Raw genomic sequence first — 24528 nt, 5'->3', positions numbered from 1 at the left:
TACCAATTAAGCCCAGAGAACCACAATCAAAAGCAGGCTCTGTTTTCCAAGGACTGTTTACGAGATTGAAATTGTGGCAACATCACAAGTCCTAATAGAATCTCTGTCCTCGTGCTTGGGGTGTATGTTGTGTTTGTTTTTATTAAACGTGTCAAAATGAGGAAGGGGGAAATTATCTGATGGTACAGTTTTGATGAAACGTGTCCTCATGTGGCTCAAAAAGCTCCTGTGAGGAACTTTCGGCTTGCGTTTATTTTGGCGACCCATGTGGACAAAGCCATACCTCTCATCTCTTTGCTGATTTTGTCCTGTATATGCTTAAAGGGCCAGTTTGCCGATTTTCAACCTCAGTCCTATGATGTCATTATGGTAGGAAAAAAAATGCATTTTGCTCTGTGCCTTTGGAGGACGCTATCCGCTTCTCCGATGAGCCCTGGAAAACCTCCGCCAGACTACGTAAAACGCGTAATCTGGCGGAGGCCAGGGAGCTCGCTAAACTACACTTCCTCAATCTAGGATGCCCGCCTCCGATGTCACGTCTCGTTCAAAATCTTCAGGCTTGAAATGTAGACTGCAGACCCAAAGATCTTTTAGATGATCCACCGCATTTCGGATTCTGTACCGCCCTGAGCCATCGATCAATGTCCGTTGATCCGGACACACTGATACACTGGGTGTTGAAGGAATGTAGAATAGGCGAAACGACGAGCTATTTGTACAACTTTGTCAAATATGATTGCTTCTATCGATTACAGAGAACACCAGTTTGTCTGAGGGGGATTTTTCCAGGGGCGACTTGCTCCTTTAAGTGGTGGTTTGTAACAAAAATCCTGCTTTCTTTAACAGTCATACACTTCACTCACTTCAAATTTCTGCCCTGGAAAATGTAAACAAAGGAAGGGTACAGTTAATCGCTTCGTCTGCTTTCATCAATAATCAATCTTGTCGCTGATGGCCTGGTTGCTTTTGTAGCTCATACAGAGTAATCAGAATTAATTTCAGTCTGTTTCATAACCAGCGAAAAACTCCTCACAGGAGACGCTCAGAAAAATCTAGCAGAATATGGGAATGTGAGCACAAACATTAAAACACTTTTATCATAAATGAATGACAGCACTCGAGACATGGCTTAAAATGAAACCGTCTTTATTAAGTAACTTTAATATCAGAAAAATAAAACTCTTAAATTCTCTTTACAGCAAATATATAATATCAGTGCTTTGGCCGCAATAACTTAAAAGGCCGATATAAAATATAGTCTGCTTTTAAACTCCTGACTCAATTTGAAGAATTTATATGCCATAAGACTCCCCCTACATATACATAACAAAACTGTAGTAAAATTAGCAAATACTTTGAACTGTTGGTACAGCTTAACAATATATGAATTTATATATAGATAATCTAAGATACATTTTACAGTATACCGTTCTTAATTTGGTGGCGTACAGACATGACAGGCAGCTTGAATCCTTGGCCTTTTTACAGTTGCAGAGTGACGTTTTACATTGGCGGTACATTATGAAGACATGCTCGTGATGCACATTCCATTTTCCACTAAGTTTAACGGCAGCTATCAATACTATTATCATCAATACTGTAAACTAAGAACTAGACTACAAGCAGATAGCACTGACACCCTCCTGCAACATTTCTGGGTTTCCAACTCTTCATTCACTTAATCGCTCAGAAAAAAGTTTAAAAAAAATTAGAAATCTTATTGTAAACATTTTAATATAGATATATATTTATGTATATATATATGAAATGTAACAAAATAAAAATAAGTTCTGTATATTTATCAGTCATTAACAGTAATAATACATACACAAAAATGTAAATAGATTCATGTCAATAAAATGAGGGCCGACAGCGTATTGCATTCCCTCAGAAAGAGAGCAAAGAGATCGACCCTTCTTACAGCGGAGAAGTCAAATCAAAAGGACGGAGAGAAAACCAGAAGGGGCAGAAGCAGATGGAGCTTTTTTGCACTTTTGAGACTCGCTTGGTTTCAGTTCCTTAAGAAAACTCAAACGATATTCAGGAAACAGAGCTGAGTGATGGAAAAAAAAACTCCCAAATACTGTTTACAGCTGGAATGCAAAAGGACCAGGGTCCAATGTCCACACAGTAAAGAAACAGTATGACCTAATGTAGTGTCAGCACAGTCCAAGATGAAATCATTCCAGCCGCTTCCCCTTCAAAAATGTCCCGTCAACTCAGTTATTCCTGTAAAACAAAGTCTAGAGACACTGGTGTTTAAAGCTAACATTTGAGATGATTTCCACCATTTTGTACCCTTTTCTTAACTTTTCAGGCAGAGAAACGGACAGAAAGGGGGAAAATAAAACCCAAATGTGTTCGGAGTCCCATCTAGTCAATAGTGTGATAAGATACAGGAAAAGCTCAAGATAAAAGCAAGCGAGGTTATAAAAACATAAAGTGTGTACCATTGAGACTTCTCGTTGATGCTTTTAAGCAGGTCGTGAAGGTTAACCACGACTTAAATGTAGTAGAAAAAAACCAGAAGGGATGTGACCGTCTACAAGTTTAAGACCAATATTGTTAGAGCTCTGTTATTAAAACCCAAGGAGTTTCATTTATCTAGTGCTTCCTGGAGTACTTAACATACTGAGACCATTTTTGCATAGGCCTGGTAGACGAGACATGGGATTAAATTATTCTGTTGGCCGCCTCCCAGCAGGGACGCGAAATGGCTTTAAAACGTCGGCCGCAGGTTGGAGCAGTCCAAGTGAAAGAACATTCAAGTGAAATAAAAGGAAACTATTGAGATGTCTGAAAAGTCAGCAGGCCGCCTGTACAGTATGGCGATTTGTTCCAGGTTACAGCCGTCTTTCATAGTAGAGTTTCGTTCAGTATCAGCTCTTTTGGCTCAAAGGTGAGGTGTAACTTTTAAATTAGCCTTACCATCTAATAAAGTGTCTGCAACACAGGGGAGGAGGAATGTTACCAAAACACAACATGGTTTCCCAAACAAGGGTATTGTTGGGATATAAACAAAAAGAAAAAGAAAGAGGGGGAAATGAACGAAATGGAAGTGTTTGGTGCTAAAAAGATAAAAAGGAAAAGGTGGTAAATATTTAAAAAGGCTCAATAAAATAGGAAGCAAAAAAAAACATCCCTGTGATATAACCTTTGATCCAACGAGATGCGTTTAAGAGACCGATCTTCGACAAATACATTAAGACCTCTGTCTGTCAGCTTGAGTTCTTTTGAGCTAAAATCTGGATTCGTAGATAATGTTGTCAGTTAATTATAGGCTTTCCAAAAAGGCCACAAGTTTGTTTTAAGACAGAGAAACACTGAGAGTCAGCTGAACTACTTCTTTCTTTTTGTTTACTCCAAACAGAATTAGGCACAAGTTCACCGTAAACACTTATTTTAAGTAGAAATGGAAAGCAACGTGGCGATACTGAACTAGTGTAACTTCCTGGTACTCTACAGAGGAGTTAAACACTTGTTGGTTATAATCTGGGAAAGAAAGAAACCTGAGGCAACAAGAGGTTGCCACTGGAGTGTGACGCCTTTGAAGTTTGACCCTCTTTGGGTGCGTTTGCATGTGTATGCTTAAATATTCTGATTCATGATCTGGGGCATGTAAACATAAGATCTGCTTTAAAAGTAGCTCAGATATACTTTGCTATCCTGATAATATTTAGGCTAATAATCCGTGATAGAGTAGCCAAGATAATGTGGCATGTGTAAATTATATCCAGTTTACTATGCTAGGAGAATATAATTCATATAAAGGGACTCTCTATATGTAAACATGCTCATCTCTTCCTCAAAGTTTAGAGCACAATAATTAGGAGGCGAAGGGCTGGGCCATTTTTCAGCACATAAAAAAACTCTAGCAGCAAAAAAAAAAAAAGGATAAAAAGTTTTGAGATGCGAAAAAACTAAAATTTGACCCAAAGCCAACTTCATGTATCGAACTGAATTCAAAGTACATTAAAATTTTTATAAAATATAGGTAGGCAAAGACTGATAACTAGATGTTTCAGGGAGGAAAAAAATGTAAATCAAAAATCGTGATGAGCAAAAATATATTTATATCCCACCCCACCCAATGCTACACAGAGGGTTTCCAACCCTCCCATTGATCAATCAATTAATCAATCACGGAAGAAGACTTCACAATAGCAGGCACATGAACAGGCTGAGCAGCCGTACCCATGTCCTAAATACACATCATTCCTTATTCACCTATTCTTCCCCACCTCTGTCAACCAAACACCAGCTTGGACAAAACCAGGGCGAGGACACACCGAGACACTGACTTGGGGTCAGTTTTGTAATTACCCCACACAAGTTATGAGTTGGAAGTGTTTGGGCAGCTGATCCCACCTCAGCCATCAATGTAAGATGGATTAAAATCACATGTTGCGGAGCTGAATGGCCTGTGTGACGGGGGACAGGCACACAGGGCAAACGGCGTCTGGACCCTGGCAAATGTGGGTGGCACAATCTAGACAGAAGAGGTTATGGCCGCAGGGAACCAGGGCAGCGATCACCTGGTTATCCATACAGTGGATGCACACCTCCTGTCCTCTCCCTGCTGATCCGAGCCCCGTGCGATAGGAGAGGGAGGATTCAGGAGGTGAGGAAGAGGAGGCGGTGCTTTCACTGGAAGAGGAGAAGGCTGAGCTGTATGAGGGGAACCTCTGGGTGTCGAGGGTCCCGGCCAAGCCAAAAGCCCCTCTGTGCACACGCTGAGCCTGAGGGTGCTCCAGGGCCTCTGTCCCAGAGAAGGTTGGAGAGAGCCGGGGCGTCCCGGGCTGGCTGGTCTGGAGACAGCGATGACACCAGTCAGTAGATTACCATCATTATTGAAAACGTATAGAAAATGGCTGCTTAGCAAATATGTTTCCAATTTCTGAATAAAAATGGATCATTTGACAGTTTGTGTATCCATAACTGTAACTCAATACGTGTTGTCTACAGTAGAGGATATAAAAAAAAAAGCAAATGTTCAAACTTAAATTGCTTCAACTGTGACTGTATTTTTCCCACTGAATATCTCCTACCTGAGACTGACGAGCATCAAAGGTCTGGGGGGGTTGTTGGTCCACATAGGGGCTCCAGATTTGTGGCTGTGTAGCAGGTTGCGAGGCTTGGGCAGTGGAGATGGTTAACGGGTCGAATCCTGAGGAGGAGCCTCCACCTCCCAGGCTGACAAGCTCCTCAGACCCCACAGGAAGAAGGCTCTCGCCAAACCAGAAACTGGCACTGCCATTACTATTGTTGTTGTTAGCATTGGCATTGAACGGACAAGTCGGGCTGAAATCGGCCATCCTGTTACCATTCCCACTGCCGTAGAAAGAATCAGCTGAGCTGGAGCCGCTGCCCAGAGAACTGGAGCTGTCGTTGCGGTAGGTGGAAGACATTCTGACACCACTATTGCTATTGATTCGTGGATTACCGTTGACGCTCATTGGCATCAGACCCCCACCAGCACCACCTGGTGATGATGCACCAGCGTGAAGCCAGCCAGCCTCGCCCAACCCAGCGAGTGTAGCAGAACTCTCAAAGCTGACGTCCGTCCCATTGAATTGAAAGTCATTGTTGTCGACACCAGGAGCCTCGATGCCTCCGCAGGTACCTGTGCGGAGGGCGATGTGCGCCTCTATCTCGTCCCTCGCCCGGTCCACGTTCTCCGGCATCCCTGTGACCTCAAACACGGGCTCTTTGTCACGACTCGGCGTCACAATGTAGGTGTGGGTCTGCTGCTGAATACGTTTGATGGTTGCCCCTGAAAGATATGACCAGACCAAGACCCTCGTACTTTAACAAGTGTCAGTCACATGTCTACATTAAAAGGTCAAGAGTGCAGCAGTAAAGTTAGTTCCACACATGATGTGTGTGACGATTCCTGAGAAATATACAGTGGAGGATAAACAAATTACACACTGAAGAAGCAAAAAGGAACCGTTAAGGGTCAAAAAGACATACATAGTTACAGTATTTATAGAGCTTAATACATTAGCTGTGGAGACTTTGGGAAAAAAGAAGCACTTTTCATTGTGGCTATTAACTACAGCTTGACCTGATTGCCTTAAGCTGTCAAATTAGCCCAATAAAGAGTGCCACAAAGTCGCATTAACAGCCTTATACATTTTCAGTCATGGCATGCGTTTTTCTTCCAACAATAATATCTGTAATTGGGAATGGATTGAACACAGCTGTGCAGTAATTATAGCAATGATTTGCAGGTTGTCTTGGTGACTCATCAGGCTAAAGCACACACCACTCAACCACATGCCTGTGCGTTTCAGTCTAGTGTGGGAACCTTTTTGGATGTCAATAATATACCGGAATAAGAATGGATTTGTTGCATTCCTTTTTGACATATGACTTCACTGCATTTTTAAAACAGAGACGCTTATTATAAAATTCACACTAAATATTGAACATTTAAAATTTGTGTGCGGCGCAAAATGTTTCCCCTTTAAATATTGATGTTCTTTTACCTCACTCTCCACAGCCTAATGGCACATAGCTGGGAACCGCTGCATTTCAATTTACAAATCAACCTCAGGGCTTTCTAACACTAAGGTGGTAATGTCAACAGGGCAAGGGGTTAAAGACACTGTGACAGCAAAATGTAACCTCCTGGCGTAGAGCTGAGGAGGTTAAAACGAAGCTCTAAGCAACTAAAGAGACATTTAGTAAGCCATTAAGACAATTCCCAATTAAATGGACAAAAAGAAAGATTATTTTTGGGCTATGACAACAATGTGAGAATCAAAGTAAACCATTACTTTAATAGTAAAAAAAATAAATCTAATAAAATATTTCTCAACTTTTCAATCCCCTAAACCTCAATTTCATAGTAATAAAAACAGCAACACATTTTAATTTAAAATTGCCCTATCTCATGCTGTGCCTTCCACCGTGTAAAACACCTAAAACTTTTAAGAAATTTACTACATACAGTTGTAACCTACACACAGTTGTAACCTACACACAGTTGTAACCTACACATTGTGCCAGCACCTTTATCGGTGTGATGAGTAAGTGAGACTTGTTCTGCACTTCTTTGGTCTAAAATTATAATTTATCTTTGTAATTTATTCATTAGGATAAACCCCTTGAGATGTATCATCTCGTTTTCGAGGGGGTCCCAACACTGTATTTATTATATAGTGTATTTATTATTAATGAGGAAAAACAACAATAGCCATGGCTGAAATATTTTTTAACTCCTTTACAGTACACAACACAACCACTGGATCAAACAATGTTTATCTGAATATGATGAAAGAGATTTTACAGAAGACCCACCTTTGGGACCCACGACCAGCCCTACAACACGATATGGTACCCGCACCTGTGGGGTTGAAATGACACAGGGTTACCACAGGGCACTACACTTAAAGTGACACATCAAAAATTAAACCACAAAAACCTCCCTTTTTTGTACTGAAACATACACTGTATGTGATTCAGAGCATCAGTACGTGTGTTTCCACACAATGACTCATAATCATGTGCTTGCTGACCTGAATGGTTGTCTGTCCTGGAAGAGCAGGGGTCCCTGGCCCGGTTACAGCAGATAGAGGGCCTGTCTTGTTTCGTGAGGCTCTGATGAGGGAGAAATGTTCAGCTGCCGACAGGATCTCCCTCTTAGCCATGGCCACATCTTCTTTGCGCCCTGTCACAACAAAGACAGGCTGCTCTCCCCTCACTGGTGTCTTAATGTAGGTGTTGGTCTTGGCTCGAAGTGCCTTGATCTTACAACCTGTCGGGGTCAAGTCAAAGAGAGGAAGTGCAAGATAGAGGAATAGTTAGATTATTTATGACTCTGGTTAAAATTCTACCACATTACATAGACATAGTATTAAACTTTGATATATACAAATTGACCTAATAAAAGATAACAGCACATGCAATTTAAGCTTCCACTCCCTAATGCAATTTGAAAGTTGCATAGCTTATAAATTAAATATTCCCTTCAGCTGTGGTTGAGAGTCCAGCATCATTACCAGAGCCATTTCCTGTTGTTGTCAACACTGCAGTCTGTGCACCCTCCCCCAACTGCTCTCAAATACGACATAACAACACCCTCCAAACCCTACCATTGAGCTATGTAAAGTTTATTTAAAAAGACCAGATAAAAGCGTTGGACATCTCAAAAAAGCCCGTCTTTTTAATGGAACCCAGAAGTCTAGGTTATGTCACGGAGCTAACTATAACCCACAGCTGATGTGGCAGAGCAATGGTGACCTGCACACTGCTCTTCATGTTCTCCTCAGACAAAGACAAGCCTGCTTTAGCTCGACTAGGCACGGCTCGGCACCAGCTCACTGTCAGCCAGACACAAACACACATCCATAATACTGATTGGCTTTAAGATAGAGGCCACAGAAGGAGCTGCTGTTTGACTAAACTTGTGATGTAAACTTTATTTGAGGTTGTTGGGCGAGGGTGATGATGACCCAGTTAGGAGGAGTGCTAAGCTAACTGGTCTAAAGCTAACTGATGCAGCTGGTAAATTTAAATGATACTTTGGTTTAATTATAGATATGTTGTGTTTAAACTACACAGAACTGATCAGAAGTCCTATATCAAACATTTTGAATTAGAAAAATGATACCTAATTATGCGAATTAGCGCATACTTGATGCCATTACAACATCAGAGCCCACTTGCGACAAAACGACTAAAATGTAGCAAAATGTTGAAAATGAAAACCTTGTTTTCTTCATTGTGTAACATATTCTTGATTTAATTACCTGTTTTTCAAGTGTAAATGTTTTTTGCTTACTTTAATCAACTATTCCCCCGTAAGTTTCGTCCCAACTCTCATTAGCAACTTTACTTTAGCAGCTTTATTGTTCCAAACAAAACCATCCGACGGACATCGACTCACCCTGTCTGCCCACAATCTCCGCCACGTGCTCAGAACTCGGCACGGCCACACATTCGGTCGTGTTGACGCTCTTTCTCCGAGCCAACAGCGAGGATTCGGCCTCAAAGCCCGGCTCCCCGTACACGCCGGACGGTAGCATCGCCATGCTGCTAGCCGGTGGTAGGGCGCTGCCGCCGACATCATCCCGCTCGTCTCCGTTGTACAACAAGACCGTCTCGATGTGCTGCGGTTCCATCCCGGGCGGTATCAAGGAGCCACCCGGTCCCGATGGGAGATGTTGGTGGCGGTGGGCCTGCACTAACAAGGAGCCGCTGGTGCAGCCCGAGTCGGCGGCAGCTACAACTTCTGGCTCTTCGTCCTCGGGCGCTGCCGATATGTTCACTTCATCTCCCGAGGGCGGCCGATGCAGGGGCAGGGGCTTCAAGTCTAGAACCGTACCGAGGAGGTTGAAATGAGAGACAGGGGCGAGCTGTTGGTGTTGTTGGTGGTGGTGGTGGTGAAAGGAGAGGCTCTCGTCGTGTTGTTCGGGGGTCTGGCTCTGGGTGCCGTGGTGCTCCTCTAGGCCCATACCGGCGAAAGCGTGCACTAGCGGCGGTGGGACCTCGGACTCTCCCTCGTCGGCCTCCAGCAAAGACGTGCTACTCGGCATGATGCAAAGCTTTTGAAATATTGCCGTCAAATAGTTATCGATACGAATAGTGAATTAAATTTGTTTGGGTTGAACTAAAAAATAAAAAGCGACCAGCGCCTGTTGGTTGAAATGTGTGGCTTTTGTTTTGTCTCTCTCCAGCTCTCCATGCAGCCCTCCCCACACTGTAATCTCGTACGAGTAGTTGACGCGAGACTTTATTTTTTGGGTCAGACGTGTATTCACAACAGTCAGGAAGACGCTCTCCGCGCGCATCATGCAGGGATTGGCTATGAGGATAATAATTCAACATTAATTAAATTATAGGTGCCCTGCTACGATGGCTTTAACATCAATACGCAACGGGGGAAGGGGGCTGGGTATGACAGATTACTAACATCGTGGCACTTACAGAGGGTAAGCAGAAAGAAGATATTTATGCTTTAAATAAGGGTGAGAACACTTTATATAAGTTATGAGCAATGTGTGTCTTACTGACCCGATATCAACTACAATGTCTACAGGTCACAAGAAGTGTCCACTGTTGGTGCAGTCCCTCTAATTGTAATTAGAGCCTGGTCTTATGACAAACGAGTAGCACTACAACTTTAAAGGACAATACATGACCCAAATGACACTTTTGGACAAAGTTACATATTGTTCAATATAACAGCCATCTTCCAGAGAATTTATAAAGAGAGTGGCCATTCTTATAAAAAAAATGTCAAACTTAGGAAAAGGCAGGACGAGTTGGGCAACATAGGTGCCCTCCACAGGATGGAACATCATCTCCTAAGTATCACAATGGAGGCTGTGGTGTACTCGACATTCGACAGCCCTCTTGAATACAGTCGTCCGTTTTATTAGAATAGAGCCTATATATATGCATTATGTCACAACCCTTGGTCTCATATACCCAAAACATGTCAAAAGCCTCATAATGAGAAACAAATGAGGATATTAAACACAAACATAATACCAGTTCTTAGAAGCACATGCCTTTAGATTTAGATAAAAAAAGATAAAGTTAATGAGTCCTGTAAAATAGAATTGTGATTTGGTTGTATAGTAATTTAATGTGGATTATTTTGAGTTCTGCTCCATTCACAACTGAAATCATTTAAGATTATGTATTTTTATAATTTAGTTTTGCTCCAGATACATTTTCGATACATCAGCCTTACAAAAATATGGTATCATGTTGACTGCTTTAAAAAACATTACTTTCAAGCACACTGTTATCTAACTAAGGGGTGTTTAGTAGCAGCCACGAAGAAGGAATATACGTTTACCACGTCTGTGGACGTGGCCCACGTGATCTTACATCTGCTCTTCTTGTTCTTTTTTGACCAATGGAAGCACTCAGGAGGCGGGCCTTTTACATCTGACAGCCAATGCTGTGTCACGTTTGTAATACGTTACTTAGCATTAGTCGTATCCGGGTGAGCATATCGAGGTAAGTAACGTTAGCTAATGCTGACTGAGACAAAATAATAAATTAAGAAATGTTAATGTTTAAATTTGCTTTAGCTCCAATCACCACAATGCGTCCGTCATACCGTAATACAATGATCATAGGAAAATGTTAAAAATGGTAAGTGGTTTATGTCTTTAAAATTGAAAGGCCAGGCAGCTAGCTAGTTAGCTTAAGCTAACAACTGTCGCTAACACCAATGTCCGGGTTTGCTTTGTCACCTTATACGTCTTCTTCCACCCTCGGTAGTGATTGTAGTCTGTTTATGTGTATCTCAGCAGGTTTGCTCACAGGTTTTCTTTAAAGCGTGGCTCTCGGACTTCAGGATGTACGGATCTGTTCGGGTGTTGCTGAAGGTGCTGTGGGCCCAGCTTCTCTGTGGGTTGGTACTAGGCTCCGAGCTAACTTTTGAGCTTCCAGACAACGCAAAGCAGTGTTTCTACGAGGACATCATAATCGGCACCAAGTGTACCCTGGAGTTTCAGGTATGTGGTTCTCTTAGGCACAAATCTCAGCTGTATAATGGGAAGTTGTTATTTTTAAACAGTTGAAAATAGCCTAGAATGTTCATTTTGATAAGACTATCAGGCTTTAAAGATCAACATCCTAAGATTAGGAATAGCTTTATATCAGCTTCATCTTACCGGTGAATACAAAGTTAACTTTTCAGAACAAACTTTCAAATTTCTTTCACAAACACCAGTGTATTGCCTATTTTTGGCTTTGTTTTTATTAATGTCGTTTGGATGCTCAGTGCATAAGTTAAGATAGACTTTGTTACTGGCTCAACCAAATAGATTTTGTCCACATAAGCAAAACCTTTATGGGTAACATCATTTAAGTTTTTGAATGTTGGGTTTTCAATATTGTAATACAACATAAATGGTAAAATTCATATGCGTTTTCATATGAAACTGTGAGAGTGCAATTTTTTGTCATCGTTTTTAAGGATATCTTGAAGTCTTTTTACTAGTGATCTCACAACATAGTTGTAAAGTCTTCTGTTGTTTGTTTTCTTTAACCAGGTGTTTAAGTTGTTAAACAACCATTTCAACGCTAACATTACAACTTACTCAATTACACTAATCCGCATGTTCTCTAAATCTGCCTTTAGCTTTGATTAGATCAGTCTTTATTTAAATAAGACAGTAGCAGACCTCCACAAGCCACCGTGTTGTAATAGTTATTAATATTATTATTTTTGGTCTCTTCACAAATTGAATCGTGCCGTAGTAATATCATTGTCTTTATTGTTTCCCAGGTGGTGACTGGTGGACATTATGATGTGGACTGTCGTTTGGAGGACCCAGACAGCACAACACTGTACAAGGAGATGAAGAAGCAATATGACAGCTTTACCTTCACAGCAGCCAAGAACGGCACCTACAAGTTCTGCTTCAGTAACGAGTTCTCCACCTTCACACACAAGACGGTTTACTTTGACTTTCAGGTTGGCGACGACCCTCCACTCTTCCCCAATGAGAACAGAGTCACTGCTCTTACCCAGGTGAGCTGTTTGTGTGAGTGTGAGGATGCACAAGCTCATGCTTTTGAGTGTTTGTGATGGTCGAGTAACTCTCATCTGAGGACAAATTTGTTTTATTTTATCTTACTAACAAATGACAGGGACATTTTCCAGATTGCAGTTGGTTTAGCATGACATGATGCATTTTTCGGCATCTGTCTCACTCTGCTGTTGGTAAAACTAACACCTTTATAGTTTCTATAGGTACATGTACTTTTATGACCTCTGCAAATTCCAAGCCAAGCTCCACCCAATTTTAACCTGAAAAGAAGTTTATCTTGCTGCCATGGCTTAAGCACCTGTCTGTGTTTGCTTAACTCTACTTACTGGTCTGCTGTCATTGTGTATATGTACACAGTGACATCCTGGTTAAGAAACCAAGACTGCAAAATAGGATAAACAGTTTTTTTTACATCCACAGCCCTACTTTACCTTGCTTAGTTGTTGCACATTTTTTTGTAGTTAACATAATCTATGAGTTTTTCTTATGTGCCTGCTATGTTCTGAAGTTTGTTTTTACTTGCAGAATGATTGCTGAATCATTAAAAAGAGGGGGGAAAGGCTTGTTTGAAACTGGAAGATGATTGGTTAGTCATTAGAAATATCTTTTATATTTGTCTTGGTTCTATTCAATTTTTTATTACCAGATGGAATCAGCATGTGTGTCCATCCACGAGGCCCTGAAGTCAGTCATCGACTATCAGACACACTTCCGCCTCCGTGAGGCCCAGGGACGCAGTCGGGCGGAGGACCTCAACACTCGGGTGGCATTCTGGTCCATCGGAGAAGCCATTATCCTTCTGGTGGTCAGCATCAGTCAGGTGGTCCTTCTGAGAAGCTTCTTCTCTGACAAGAAGACCACCACAACACGCGTCGGATCGTAACAGTCTCTGAGCCCTGGATTCTGATTCATCACTTTCTTTATCTGTACCAGGGCCCGTGTGCATAGAGGCAGTCAAAATATCATTGCTGATCTGAAATTATCAAACTGCCAGGTCGTACAATCTGACATGTCATCACCATCCAGCACTGGTATTCTTACTGACTTTATGCACGAGTCTTGAGCAAGGTTATGTGTGTTTATTTTTTTGAGGGAAAAGGCAGAAAACCTGAAGAGTGGCTTGCTTGTGTTGCTTGTAAGTACTGAAGGCAGTTCAAGCAGCTGGGTGTATAGTGAAACCACACTTAAATACTTTAAATATTGGAAATAATTTCTAAATGTGTTCTTATTTTATTTGTGTCCTTTTGTAACTCTAATCTGTTTATGTTTCCGCCTAAACTGTGCTCTGAAATAACCATGGGAGTGGAAAAGTTTTGACAAAATGTAATTATAATGAGAGTCGAGGATTTATTTCCTTATCTGCAGAGCATTAAAACAGCTCTGGTAAGGCAAAGTATGTTTTCCCCATTAAGGTTGCATTTGGTTAGAAATATGTTGCTTTTTTTCTGTGTTATTAAATCTCGCTGTATTCGGTGGGAAGACTAGACAATGTGTTCACTTTTATCAGCTGTGTCATTTTAGATGAATTATTAGAAGGGAGAGCACTGTAAAGAGTTTAAGCCCTCCTTAACCTGAAATGATTTGTATTTGGGTTAAAGGATTGAATTTGAAGATGCAGATGGTATCCCTTGAGAAACTGCAGTCAATTCCTTGAATAAATTTAAATCCCTTTTTGAATTTGAGCTGAATTATCCCCTTAAATGTTAGAATTACACGTATTACATATATTTGACTCAGTATGGGAGACAGAAAAAAACAAACCTAATATTATCTAGTGTTTCAAATGTACACATTTTGTGTGTTCAGTGGCAATGCGCGAATGATTTGTGCACCAACTTGTGATAAAGACTTGCAATGTTATATCTAATTTTGCCTTTGCTGTTTGAAGTGTAACATCCTATTTATCTTTTGGCTGATATTGTCCTCTTGGTTTTATACAGCATTGTTATAAAAGTCATATTTTGCAAAATATTGCTTAAATATATGAAAATTCTAGTACCTTTTCAGTTGTTGTTGTAATTTGAAATTTTAGATCCTCAACAACTATTCAAATAATTTCATTAAGGAACGGGAAGGAAGATCTTTTGATATGTTTTCATCATCCAAGAAAATTTTAACATGCGAGAAACGGAGACAAGATACAAGTTCAAGATTAATTTCTGTTAAAATTGCCACATCCTGTTATTCTCACCAGATGTACATCAGCTTTGGTAAGTTGTTCACTTTAAGTTTTGTGTGCTGACAGGTCATGTTTGAAGAAAAATTCAGCTCTGGGGCATTCTGGAAATTTGTTAAGTTATTTGATTTGGATGGCTGAATAAATTTCTGCTAAGACGTCGCTGTATACTTTTATTTTTAGTACCAAAAATCAGGTTTTTTTTAAGGGAGACTTTGTGCTTACATCCTCTGGTCGTGCTTCTTTCGTCCTGTAGGGAGTGATATAATCAAGGCCACCGTGGTCGGTTCTGCATGCTTATAATATTTCGAAGATATTTCTTAATCCTGCAAATATAGAGGAGGTATTTTAATATTTCTTTTGACGTTAGTTTCTCTACACATGATTATTATTTATTTTTCAAGTTCCAGATACTCATTAAGCAGCAATTTAATTTTGTTGGATTTTAATTGCCTACGTCATCGCCCATCAGCTCTGTGATTGGACGTTAACACGTCAATCACGTGCGCCAGTCGAGAAAAAAGACTGCGTTGGGTTTGCGATTTGACAAACTGAGTCGTGATCATCCGGTCGAGCCGTGGGTGGAGAAACGTCCCTGTTTACCTCCGCTGAGATTATAGTCGTGCCAGCTTGCTGAGTGGCTACATGGACGACCATTACTCGCTGCTTTGGGGGTAACGTCTGTCGTTTGTTCCTCGACGTGTGTGTGAAAGAAAAAAAAAACTCGGATAGTGGGGATATCCCCGCTTGTTTGTCGTGTTCACAGGCTAAGCTAGCAACAGCACGGTGTAACGAGTGGGGGTGGATTTTTCTATTCGGCCCTCAGAAAGCGAATATAAATAACATCTCAGGAGTATTTCATGGGAAAATGACAAGAGATGGAGTCAGAGCTAATGGAGGCGAGGCTCTTGGAGGGGCAGACATGTCAGTGGATGAGTATCGGTCGAGCAATCAATAAAGAGGTGTGATGTGTGTCAGCTAAACGGAGCTAGTCGGTTAGCTTAATTTATCAAGGAAGTTGACTAGCCACCTTGCGAACTCGGCGACAAATGTATTACTGGACCAAGGGTCGCCTCAAACGTCTGACTTATTAATTAGCGAGTTTAGGATTCGCTTCACGTGGTGGTTAGGTATTTTTAAGAGCTGAAGTTTACTAACCCACGAATTGCCTTTAGGCTTTTAATCGAAACGCTAGCATTAGTTGGTTCATCGTGAGCTAGTAAATGAGCTCGTTGTAAACAAAGGGTCCCGAGCACCCCCGGTCCACAGCTACACCTCGAGACATCGTTGACCGGCTGTTCCACGAACATCGTTGCCTTCTTTATTAAACGGTGACACTAACTATCAGAAATGGATCTAAAGACAGCCGTTTTTAACGCAGCAAGGGACGGGAAGCTCCGTCTGCTCCAGAAACTGTTGGAGAACAAAGATGGACACGATGTGACCAAGCTGATGGGCGAGAAGACAAACGGGGCCACCCCGCTCCTCATGGCCTCCCGGTACGGACACCTGGACCTGGTGGAGTATCTGCTGGAGTGCTGCAGCGCTCCTGTGGAGATCGGAGGGTCGGTGAACTTTGACGGGGAGACCATTGAGGGAGCGCCTCCTCTCTGGGCCGCTTCGGCGGCAGGTCACCTGAAGGTGGTCCAGTCCCTGCTGGGTCACGGAGCTTCTGTCAACAGTACGACTCTGACGAACTCGACGCCCCTGAGAGCAGCCTGCTTTGACGGACACCTGGACATTGTGAAATACCTGGTGGAGCACAAAGCTGATCTGGAGGTGGCCAACAGACACGGCCACACGTGTCTCATGATCTCCTGCTATAAGGGACACAAGGACATAGCGCAGTACCTGCTGGAGAAAGGAGCAGATGTCAACAGAAAAAGTGTGAAAGGTGAGTAGGTTGCCCATTTACAGGTAAATCACACAAAGTGACCTCTTTTATTAATATGAACTCTGACCCTGGGATAAGATGAACCGGTCAGATGTATTGTTAATATACATTTAATAGTATTTCTGGGGAAAGATAACAGTAATTATGTGGTGGTAAAACCCCTCATGCCCTCATACATCACAGGCGGTTGTTTGCGGATCTAAATCTTCACTTTGCTTTAACAGCAGGGAAACAATGTTTGATAAAGCTTTAGCATGTTTCCATCTAAAATGACTCAACAGAATAACATGAACATCTGGTTTCACAATGGAAAACTGTGATGTCTACGTCAGGGCTGGACTGAGTTTGTGGGTGTGTCTGAATATCTTGTTCTCCTTAGATGGCACTTTAAAAATACATGAAAAACTGTGTCCATCTGTGGTTTTTTTAGGTTACTGTCTTTTATGAGATGAAAGACCACAGGATTGCTTGAAAAGAAAAGCCTGCTTTTAGTTCCTTTTTATACGACATACTCCTTGGTTAGCTGGAATTCATTCTTGGGGTGGTGTGTTTAAATTAAAAGTCACCGGTTTTCACGGAAGGAAGGAAATCATTGAAAAGTTGTTACTAGAACATGGTTTAGAGATTGACAATGTTTTCAGGGCAAATTTCAAACATAACAATCAAGCATGTAAAACAGTGAATCTTAGAGCTGGAAATAAAATAGACATTTTCTATGTGGATGTGAATTGATTTTTTTTCATACTGACATGACTTTGAAAAGTTAAATTAATAACTTGCTAAAGCTTTAGTCTCAAATCAGTCCAGCACTGTAGTCTACGACTCCTGTTTTCACAGTGTGTTCTTATCATACACACATTATGAGTAAAGGCCTATATGTGGCGTCTTTTTAATCTCCTTTCCCCAGCTGAAGAGCAGGGGGCAGGTACTGCTCTACTGTGCACAAACAAATGCATGTGCTTAAAAGTGAGCATGGCCCATCATGTGTGATGATGGAGGTGGAAAGCACTCTCGCTAGCCCATTCTTCAGACTGTTGCCTTTCCCATAACAGCTGAACCAACAGGAAGAAGCAGATGTTTAATATTAGATATGAAGTGGCACATATCCAAAAACAATGGATATTGTGTTGATAGAGGAAGGCATCAAGTCAGGAAAAAATAGTCAGGACACCACAATGGCAGCTGATGGAACTGCTTTAAAGCTTTGGTCTGCTCTCTCTTCCCACACGAACAAAGAGAAGCTATTATTGAGGTGCCCTCCTCACCTGGGTTTAAGGTAGCCTAAATTCTGCTTTAAGGCACATAAGGAGTATTCAGACTAATCCCTAGGTTTTGAAGGGATTTGTGAAGTTTCTTGATTAACTTGTTTTGTGTGCAAAAGTGGATTTGCTTGTGTGGATGATAAATTCAAACACCTTTCCTATTAATATTAATGTTGAACATAATCCCACAGAAACAGTGTCAACTCCGATGGAAGCTGTTTTTGAAGAAGGCTCATTGCCATGAAATATGACGATATTCCTTTGGAGCACGCTGTGTTTAACATTTGAAATATTTAAATGTAAATATAAAACACTGAATGTATAAGTACTTGAAATCATATGGCCACCCAAAAGACCGAGCTAAAATGTGTTTCCTGTGACGTGAACCCATCCTGCTTGTCCATCTCTTGGGAAAAGCTTCTGTGCTACAGCCCCTGAAGTTTTCTTTGTCAATAGTTGGATGGAAAAAGAATCTGATCAGTGTAGTTTTGGCAGAAACTGCAGAGTATAAATAATGTTTAATCCCAGACTAACCCGGTTTGTCTACCTGAATATGGATTAGCCTCAGTGTACTGAGAGTGGTCAATCTAAAGGCTAACTGCTAAGGATGGACATGAAGTGTATGAGATGTGCTGAATATATTTGACTTATTTTTAGACATCTGCTCGGAAGCGTGTAGATCTTTTTTTTGTTTTGTTTAGTTTTTATCAAAAATCAGGAAGTGCTCCCACATGACCGTAACTACCCATGTTTATCTCCAGGAAGTACCAGCTTTTTACAGTGTTTTTGTCGAGGATTGACCTGGATTCCCAGGATTGAGTGACCTATTTTGGACAAGAATAGGGAAGACATGCGTCTGGCCAAGTAGTATTCTACCTCCAGACGTTTGCAATCATTTTACAATAAGTCTGTGGACTTAAGTTACACCATACCCTTATGTGTGTATCCATTGTCATTTCATGATGCATGAGGTCTTCTTTCTTTACACATTAACCATAGAAAAGATGTAAGTGAGCTACTAATTATATATACACTATTAAAGGGACACTATTGCAGGAATATACTGTTAGAGATGCTGTATTCAAATATTAATGAGTAAATGCAGTTAAAGGGAACTTTGTCTCTGTTGGGCTGCCTTCACTCTTTTCACTTGCACAAGGCTTGCATTAAGCACCACTGCTGATTTCGCACACAGACATACTGAAATATGGCATTTTGTACATCTTCAGTGAGGAACTATCACAACATGAATACACGTGTTTTAAAATGTGCTCTTTTATGTATTGATTGAGGCTAAGAATCTATCTGACACACCCACCAAGGGAAGCCAAACAACAAGACTTTTACACCTTTACAGTGTCAAGAGAAGACATATTATTGGACAGAACGCTTTGCAGGGCTTTATTCACACTGCACATGCACAGGTTTACATGAGTGGAGAACTACTCCGTAGTATTACCCACTATACTACAGTCAGGGACAGCAGGAGCGGCTATATTCTTTCTGAGTGAGAGGTGTTGAGAGTAACATGTACTTACTGTGAGCCTGACAAGTGAGACTGACAAGTCCTACCTGAATGGGTAATCGTTGGGTGGAAGTAAGCATGTAACAGATGATTAGATGGCATCATCCACTATAACCCTGGCATCAGCTGATCTGCAGCCGTTTTTAATTTATTCAAAGACATCTACATATAACTTAGACAGCTGCACTCATAGCTGTCTAAGTTGTATGTAGTTACTGAGAATGTTTGGACATTTATAACAGAAGCACTAAAACCACATCTGCCTTATCAAAAATGCTATATCTCAGCTAAATGGCTTCTTCTGGCAACATGGATATGCAATCTTTTATTAAATGTATTTGTAGATCACAGCATTCCTGTATAAAAATATAAACACAGATAATGCATTGCATGAACAATATATTTTACCCTGACTTCCAACTGAGCATCTCATGTGGGGACATGGCTTTGTCTTCCTTCTAAATTAATCCAAGTAACAATATCGGTTGTTCCCCTCTGTTTATAGGCAACACAGCTCTTCATGACTGCGCTGAGTCAGGCAGTCTGGAGATCATGCGGATGTTACTGCAGTACGGAGCATCCATGGAGCAGGACGGCTACGGCATGACACCTCTGCTCTCTGCCAGCGTCACAGGACACACCAACATCGTAGACGACCTCACAACGCATCAGCAGGTCAGGATTTCTGTCCCTTACAAGGTAGAGTTTGTTCCCATAGATGTTAGTTTCTGTGTTTGAAACCATAGCTATAATCTTTTGAAAATTGTTAACATTTATATTTGGAGAAATAAAAAAAAAAATCCTCCTGCAGACAAGCCACATGGAGCGCATTGATGCCCTGGAGCTTTTGGGAGCCACATTTGTTGATAAGAAGAGAGATCTGCTCGGCGCTTTGAAGTACTGGAAGAGAGCGATGGACCTCAGGTACATGGACAGTAACAACATCATCCATAAACCAGAACCCAAGCAGCTGATCATGGCATACGACTACGCCAGGGAGGTGAGTATCCCTTTCCGCTACCCCCAGAATGATCCCACATAGCTCCTAGATTTGCTGCGCAGGAAAAACTTCATACTAGTCCGAGTCATCAATATGAGACAAAGGCTGCACATTTTTGTGTTTTACCATAAAGAAATGAAACTAAGAGCAGACCTTTAGGACCATGATTTTGTCTATAAAAAGACACAAAGGAAAAGAAAAACCTGATAAATAAACTCTGTTACACACACTGAAGCTTTTGCAGCCATTCAGTGTCTGGCCTTAAAGCTATTTGCTTCTTTAAAGCCTGACTTTATGCCCAGGTTTTGAACCTGTAATCCACTTTCTAGGTCACAAACGGCGAAGAGCTTGACGGGCTGATATCTGACCCGGATGAGATGCGCATGCAGGCACTGCTCATCCGTGAGAGGATCCTCGGCCCACAACATCCAGACACGTCTTACTACATCCGATACCGAGGTGCTGTCTATGCTGACTCTGGGAACTTTGAGCGCTGTATCAATCTGTGGAAGTATGCTTTGGACATGCAGCAGAGTAATCTAGACCCCCTCAGCCCCATGACGGCCTCCAGCCTGCTGTCATTCGCTGAGCTCTTCTCCTTCATGCTGCAGGACAGGGCCAAGGGGCTGCTGGGGACATCTGTGTCATTTGAGGACTTGATGGGAATCCTTTCCAAGAGCGTGTTGGAGATTGAGCGGGCAGTTAAACAGAACGGACCTATGCCTCCTGACCCTGCCCAGCTCAGTAAGGCCCTGTCAATCATCCTGCACCTTATTTGTCTTTTAGAGAAGGTGCAGTGTACTGCAGAGCAGGACCACTTCAAGAAGGAAACTATTTACAGGTGGGTTTTCTTTGTGGATTTTTTGAATTGGCAACAATTTTGTTTTCAGTGAGGGAAATTGCCTCAGTAATCTTAAAACGTAAAATGACACATAAAACCTGGCAGTCTTGAGAAAAATGGATGTGTTCTGCTGCAGTGATTTTAATTGACCTCATTTCCGAAATTGTCTTTTTCATGCTCTGCCAGTCAGGGTGCAAGAGCACGTTTACATCTCCATCTTACCGCAAATAAGCGCCAGTCGACGAAACAATATAATCCCACCTCTGCCACAAACAACCAAACCTGAGTTTCTCGTGGTTGTTTGGGACACTTTCCAGTACTTACTCACTGATGTTCCTAAGATGTTTGTCGTTTCTTGTCGCCTTGTTGTTTTTCCATGACTCAAAAGCTGACATCTTTCCATGTGTTCAGATTCCTGAAGCTCCAGCCGTGTGGTAAGAACGGCTACAGTCCGCTACACCTGGCAGTCGACCGCAACACCACCTGTGTAGGTCGCTATCCCGTCTGCAAGTTCCCCTCCCTCACGGTCGCCTCCATCCTTTTGGAGTGTGGGGCAGATGTGAACAGTCGCGATGAGGATGACAACAGGTCAGTTTGTTTTTGTCTCCTACTCTAAATTAGCTCTCATTATTAGCTGCTCTTTTATCTTCATGAGTCTGATCTTTAACAATATTTGTGTTGATAAGAAACAGCAAAGTCGACAGGGCTCTTGAATAGCTGGCTCTCGTCCAACAAGGTCAACAATAAGACAGTCACAACATTAAGTCTTCAGGGGATTTGCAAGAGATTGTTTATGTATAACTATCTCTTAGAAATCTAAATAAAGAGCAGCTTAAACTTGCAGTTTATCTTCTTAAGATAATAATTTTCCTAAAAAGCTTGTCAATTGCATTGTAGCCTAATGACAGAATAGACCAATGATTATATGTGTTTTAACATAATCTTATAGTGGATCTATTATCTTTTCCAACACTCCAGCCCCCTGCACATAGCTGCATCGAATGGCCACCCAGACATCATGAACCTGCTGATTTCGTGCGGGACTCACTTTGACAGCACCAACGCCTTCCAACAAACGGCCTGCGACCTCCTGGACGAGAAAGAGCTGTCCAGGAATGTCATCCAGCCCATAAACCACACCACGCTGCAGTGCCTCGCCGCCAGAGCCATCATCAAGCACAGCCTTGACTACCGGGGCAACATCCCAGAGAAACTGGAGGCCTTCGTCCTGCTCCACAGATAATGATGGTGAAGGAGTAGAGGGGATTAGATGGATGGAAATGGGGGAGGGTTGTGATAACATCGAGTGGACTGGACGGACCTCGGAGCACTGTAGTTCAACACCTGACCCACAAGGTGTTGGAGCTGAAAGACACAATTTTGTGGGTTAGCAAATTCAAACTATTTGGAGAGTCTGAACCTGAAGATTCACCAGAACAAAATGTCCCCTTTCAACCAGAATGAACTGAAAGATCGGAGTAAAAGGAGGAATGAGTTCCTGTTTTCTTCCTCTGTTTGCTCTTTCATGGAGCCACAGCTTGTTCTATGGGAGGTCTTATTGAGAGTTGATTGCAACATGGACAAACACAGTTGTATCTCTTGATGAACTGAGCGAGGGGTTTACATTATTTTTGCTTTAGAAAAAAAAAGATTTTTTTGCATATTCCACTATGCTATTTATTGAATGAAACTTGAGAGATTTTTCTCCATGCTGGCTCCAACCCGGCCTCAACTTTGCCTGCTTGTCTCTTCTCAAAGCAAGGATTGAGGCTTTTCTACATATGCTGGGACTTCAGGTTATTTTTTGTTTGTCCCATCACTGTTGCCAACAGTCATGGACCCTTACTCAGTTATCATTAGGTTACTATTTTTTTTTTGTACTTTTACAATACATTTAGTTATTTTCATGCAAATCTGGATCTGCCAAGTGGTGTGGAGCCATGACTCATTTTGTCGTTCCCACTTCAGTGTATAACAAAGCTTTACGAGAAGGGTTTAATGTCTGCGAACACCATAAGTGCTTTATTCTTCCTATGCACAGGCTAGGCTGTTGGAAAGAGAGACTGTTGTATTCTGTGCCGGCACTTGTCTGTGCAATATCTCTCATGAGTTTTTGTGTTTACCTCATTGCTGCCGTTTCCTCAGTATCCCCTTACTTCAATCTGAGAAGGGAGAGGGGGCGCAAACCATTGTACTGATTGTTGTAAGACGAGTGAATGAATTTGAGCGGTTGTGTATGTTTGTATTTGTGGAGGAGTGAGTGTTTCTTGTATGCAGAGTGTGTTTTTTGTTTTTTGTTTTTTTTTTAGCTTACACAAATGATTGAGGAGTTTGGTAAAGTGGCACTCATGGAGATTCCATAATGCACATGACTGCCACAAGAAACCACAGCAGCCAAACTAACTGTCTACAGAAGCCTGAGAGTGTGCTGGCTTGTACACAGAAGTGACCTCTTAACGTTCATACATGGCCGACCTTTAAACGCCATCGTTCTTTTTATTAATCACGATCAAAAAGAAATATCTGGGTAGGTTACCAACATTGGCCCACTGTGCATGTGCAGCAGCAGCATAGCAACCAATCACTGCAGAAAACCTTTCATAGATCATTTTGTACAACTGTCGTCCATTTCTATGAGAAATGAAGACACGGATGAGTGGGAGGACGCCTCGACATACACAATAGTTCAGCTTTGTGAATTATCTTGTTTGCACATTAGCTTTAGATGTGTGGGTTGAAAAAAAGGGCTTTTCATAATTTGTAGGATTTCATATTGCAGTCTGTTAAACCTGACAGTTCAAAACCAGACATATAAAATGTATGAGGACTCCCAGGGCAACTTGATTTGAATCTGCACTTTACTACAGCGGAGTTTAACATTTGATATGGCATTAATCAAGTTCATGTCTTAATAACCAGTTTGACAATAAACCCATGTTGCACTTGTCGTCTTGTCAAAATGTCTTTATTTCCTTAGTTATTCTTTTGTGGTGCTTTTGTTGAAGGGGATTTTAGCGAATGTTCATGTTTGTAAGGAATGATGGGTTTCTGTCTTTTAGCCTTTTAAAGCGTCTGCATTTTGATTTTAATTGGTGCTACTTTCCTACGCCCTAATAAGGATGCAAAGCACCCACACTACATGTATCTCTCCAATCAGGAAGGTAGTATTACTATATGATAGTGTACACCATGGATTCTTCAAAGGTATAGAAGTAGTCATACTTTACCAATGAGCAAATACAATATAGACTTTAATTGTGAAGTAAGACATGCAATTATGTAGGGCTGCAACTAGCGCTGATCGTGGTA

General features: G+C 41.6%; 3 protein-coding genes across 6 annotated transcripts; 2 read left to right on the top strand and 1 right to left on the bottom strand.

The window, feature by feature from the left end:
- Nucleotides 1-1129: 1129 nt before the first annotated feature.
- On the bottom strand, nucleotides 1130-9648 carry LOC138609896 (RNA-binding protein MEX3B-like). The gene is made up of 5 exons (XM_069682570.1): nucleotides 8894-9648; nucleotides 7524-7762; nucleotides 7306-7351; nucleotides 5049-5773; nucleotides 1130-4808 (listed from the first exon to the last, which is right to left on the bottom strand). Exons 1-5 carry the CDS (start codon nucleotides 9540-9542, stop codon nucleotides 4398-4400), a joined length of 2070 nt encoding a protein of 689 aa, XP_069538671.1. The 5' UTR covers nucleotides 9543-9648; the 3' UTR covers nucleotides 1130-4397.
- Nucleotides 9649-10945: 1297 nt separating this feature from the next.
- tmed7 (transmembrane p24 trafficking protein 7) lies at nucleotides 10946-14855 on the top strand. Of its 3 annotated transcripts, none has more exons than XM_069682572.1 (4): nucleotides 10946-10977; nucleotides 11274-11480; nucleotides 12257-12502; nucleotides 13168-14855. In XM_069682572.1, exons 2-4 carry the CDS (start codon nucleotides 11322-11324, stop codon nucleotides 13402-13404), a joined length of 642 nt encoding a protein of 213 aa, XP_069538673.1. In that variant the 5' UTR covers nucleotides 10946-10977; nucleotides 11274-11321; the 3' UTR covers nucleotides 13405-14855. The 3 variants fall into 3 exon arrangements, with proteins under 3 accessions (XP_069538673.1, XP_069538674.1, XP_069538672.1); XM_069682573.1 differs by having other exon boundaries at nucleotides 10959-10977; nucleotides 11277-11480; XM_069682571.1 differs by lacking the exon at nucleotides 10946-10977 and adding an exon at nucleotides 11090-11115.
- Nucleotides 14856-15271: 416 nt separating this feature from the next.
- On the top strand, nucleotides 15272-24163 carry fem1c (fem-1 homolog c). 2 transcript variants are annotated; one of them, XM_069683189.1, is made up of 6 exons: nucleotides 15272-16591; nucleotides 19884-20053; nucleotides 20190-20378; nucleotides 20708-21219; nucleotides 21631-21807; nucleotides 22198-24163. In XM_069683189.1, exons 1-6 carry the CDS (start codon nucleotides 16048-16050, stop codon nucleotides 22460-22462), a joined length of 1857 nt encoding a protein of 618 aa, XP_069539290.1. In that variant the 5' UTR covers nucleotides 15272-16047; the 3' UTR covers nucleotides 22463-24163. The 2 variants fall into 2 exon arrangements, with proteins under 2 accessions (XP_069539290.1, XP_069539289.1); XM_069683188.1 differs by having other exon boundaries at nucleotides 19884-20077.
- Nucleotides 24164-24528: the final 365 nt, after the last annotated feature.

Source organism: Semicossyphus pulcher, unplaced genomic scaffold, assembly GCF_022749685.1.
Source record: "Semicossyphus pulcher isolate SPU_LCO1_2020_fin unplaced genomic scaffold, fSemPul1.0.p SCAF_6, whole genome shotgun sequence".
In the NCBI taxonomy this organism is placed as follows: Eukaryota; Metazoa; Chordata; class Actinopteri; order Labriformes; family Labridae; genus Semicossyphus; species Semicossyphus pulcher.
Note: the sequence above shows the minus strand (reverse complement) of the source record. Positions and strands in the feature narration are given on the sequence as shown.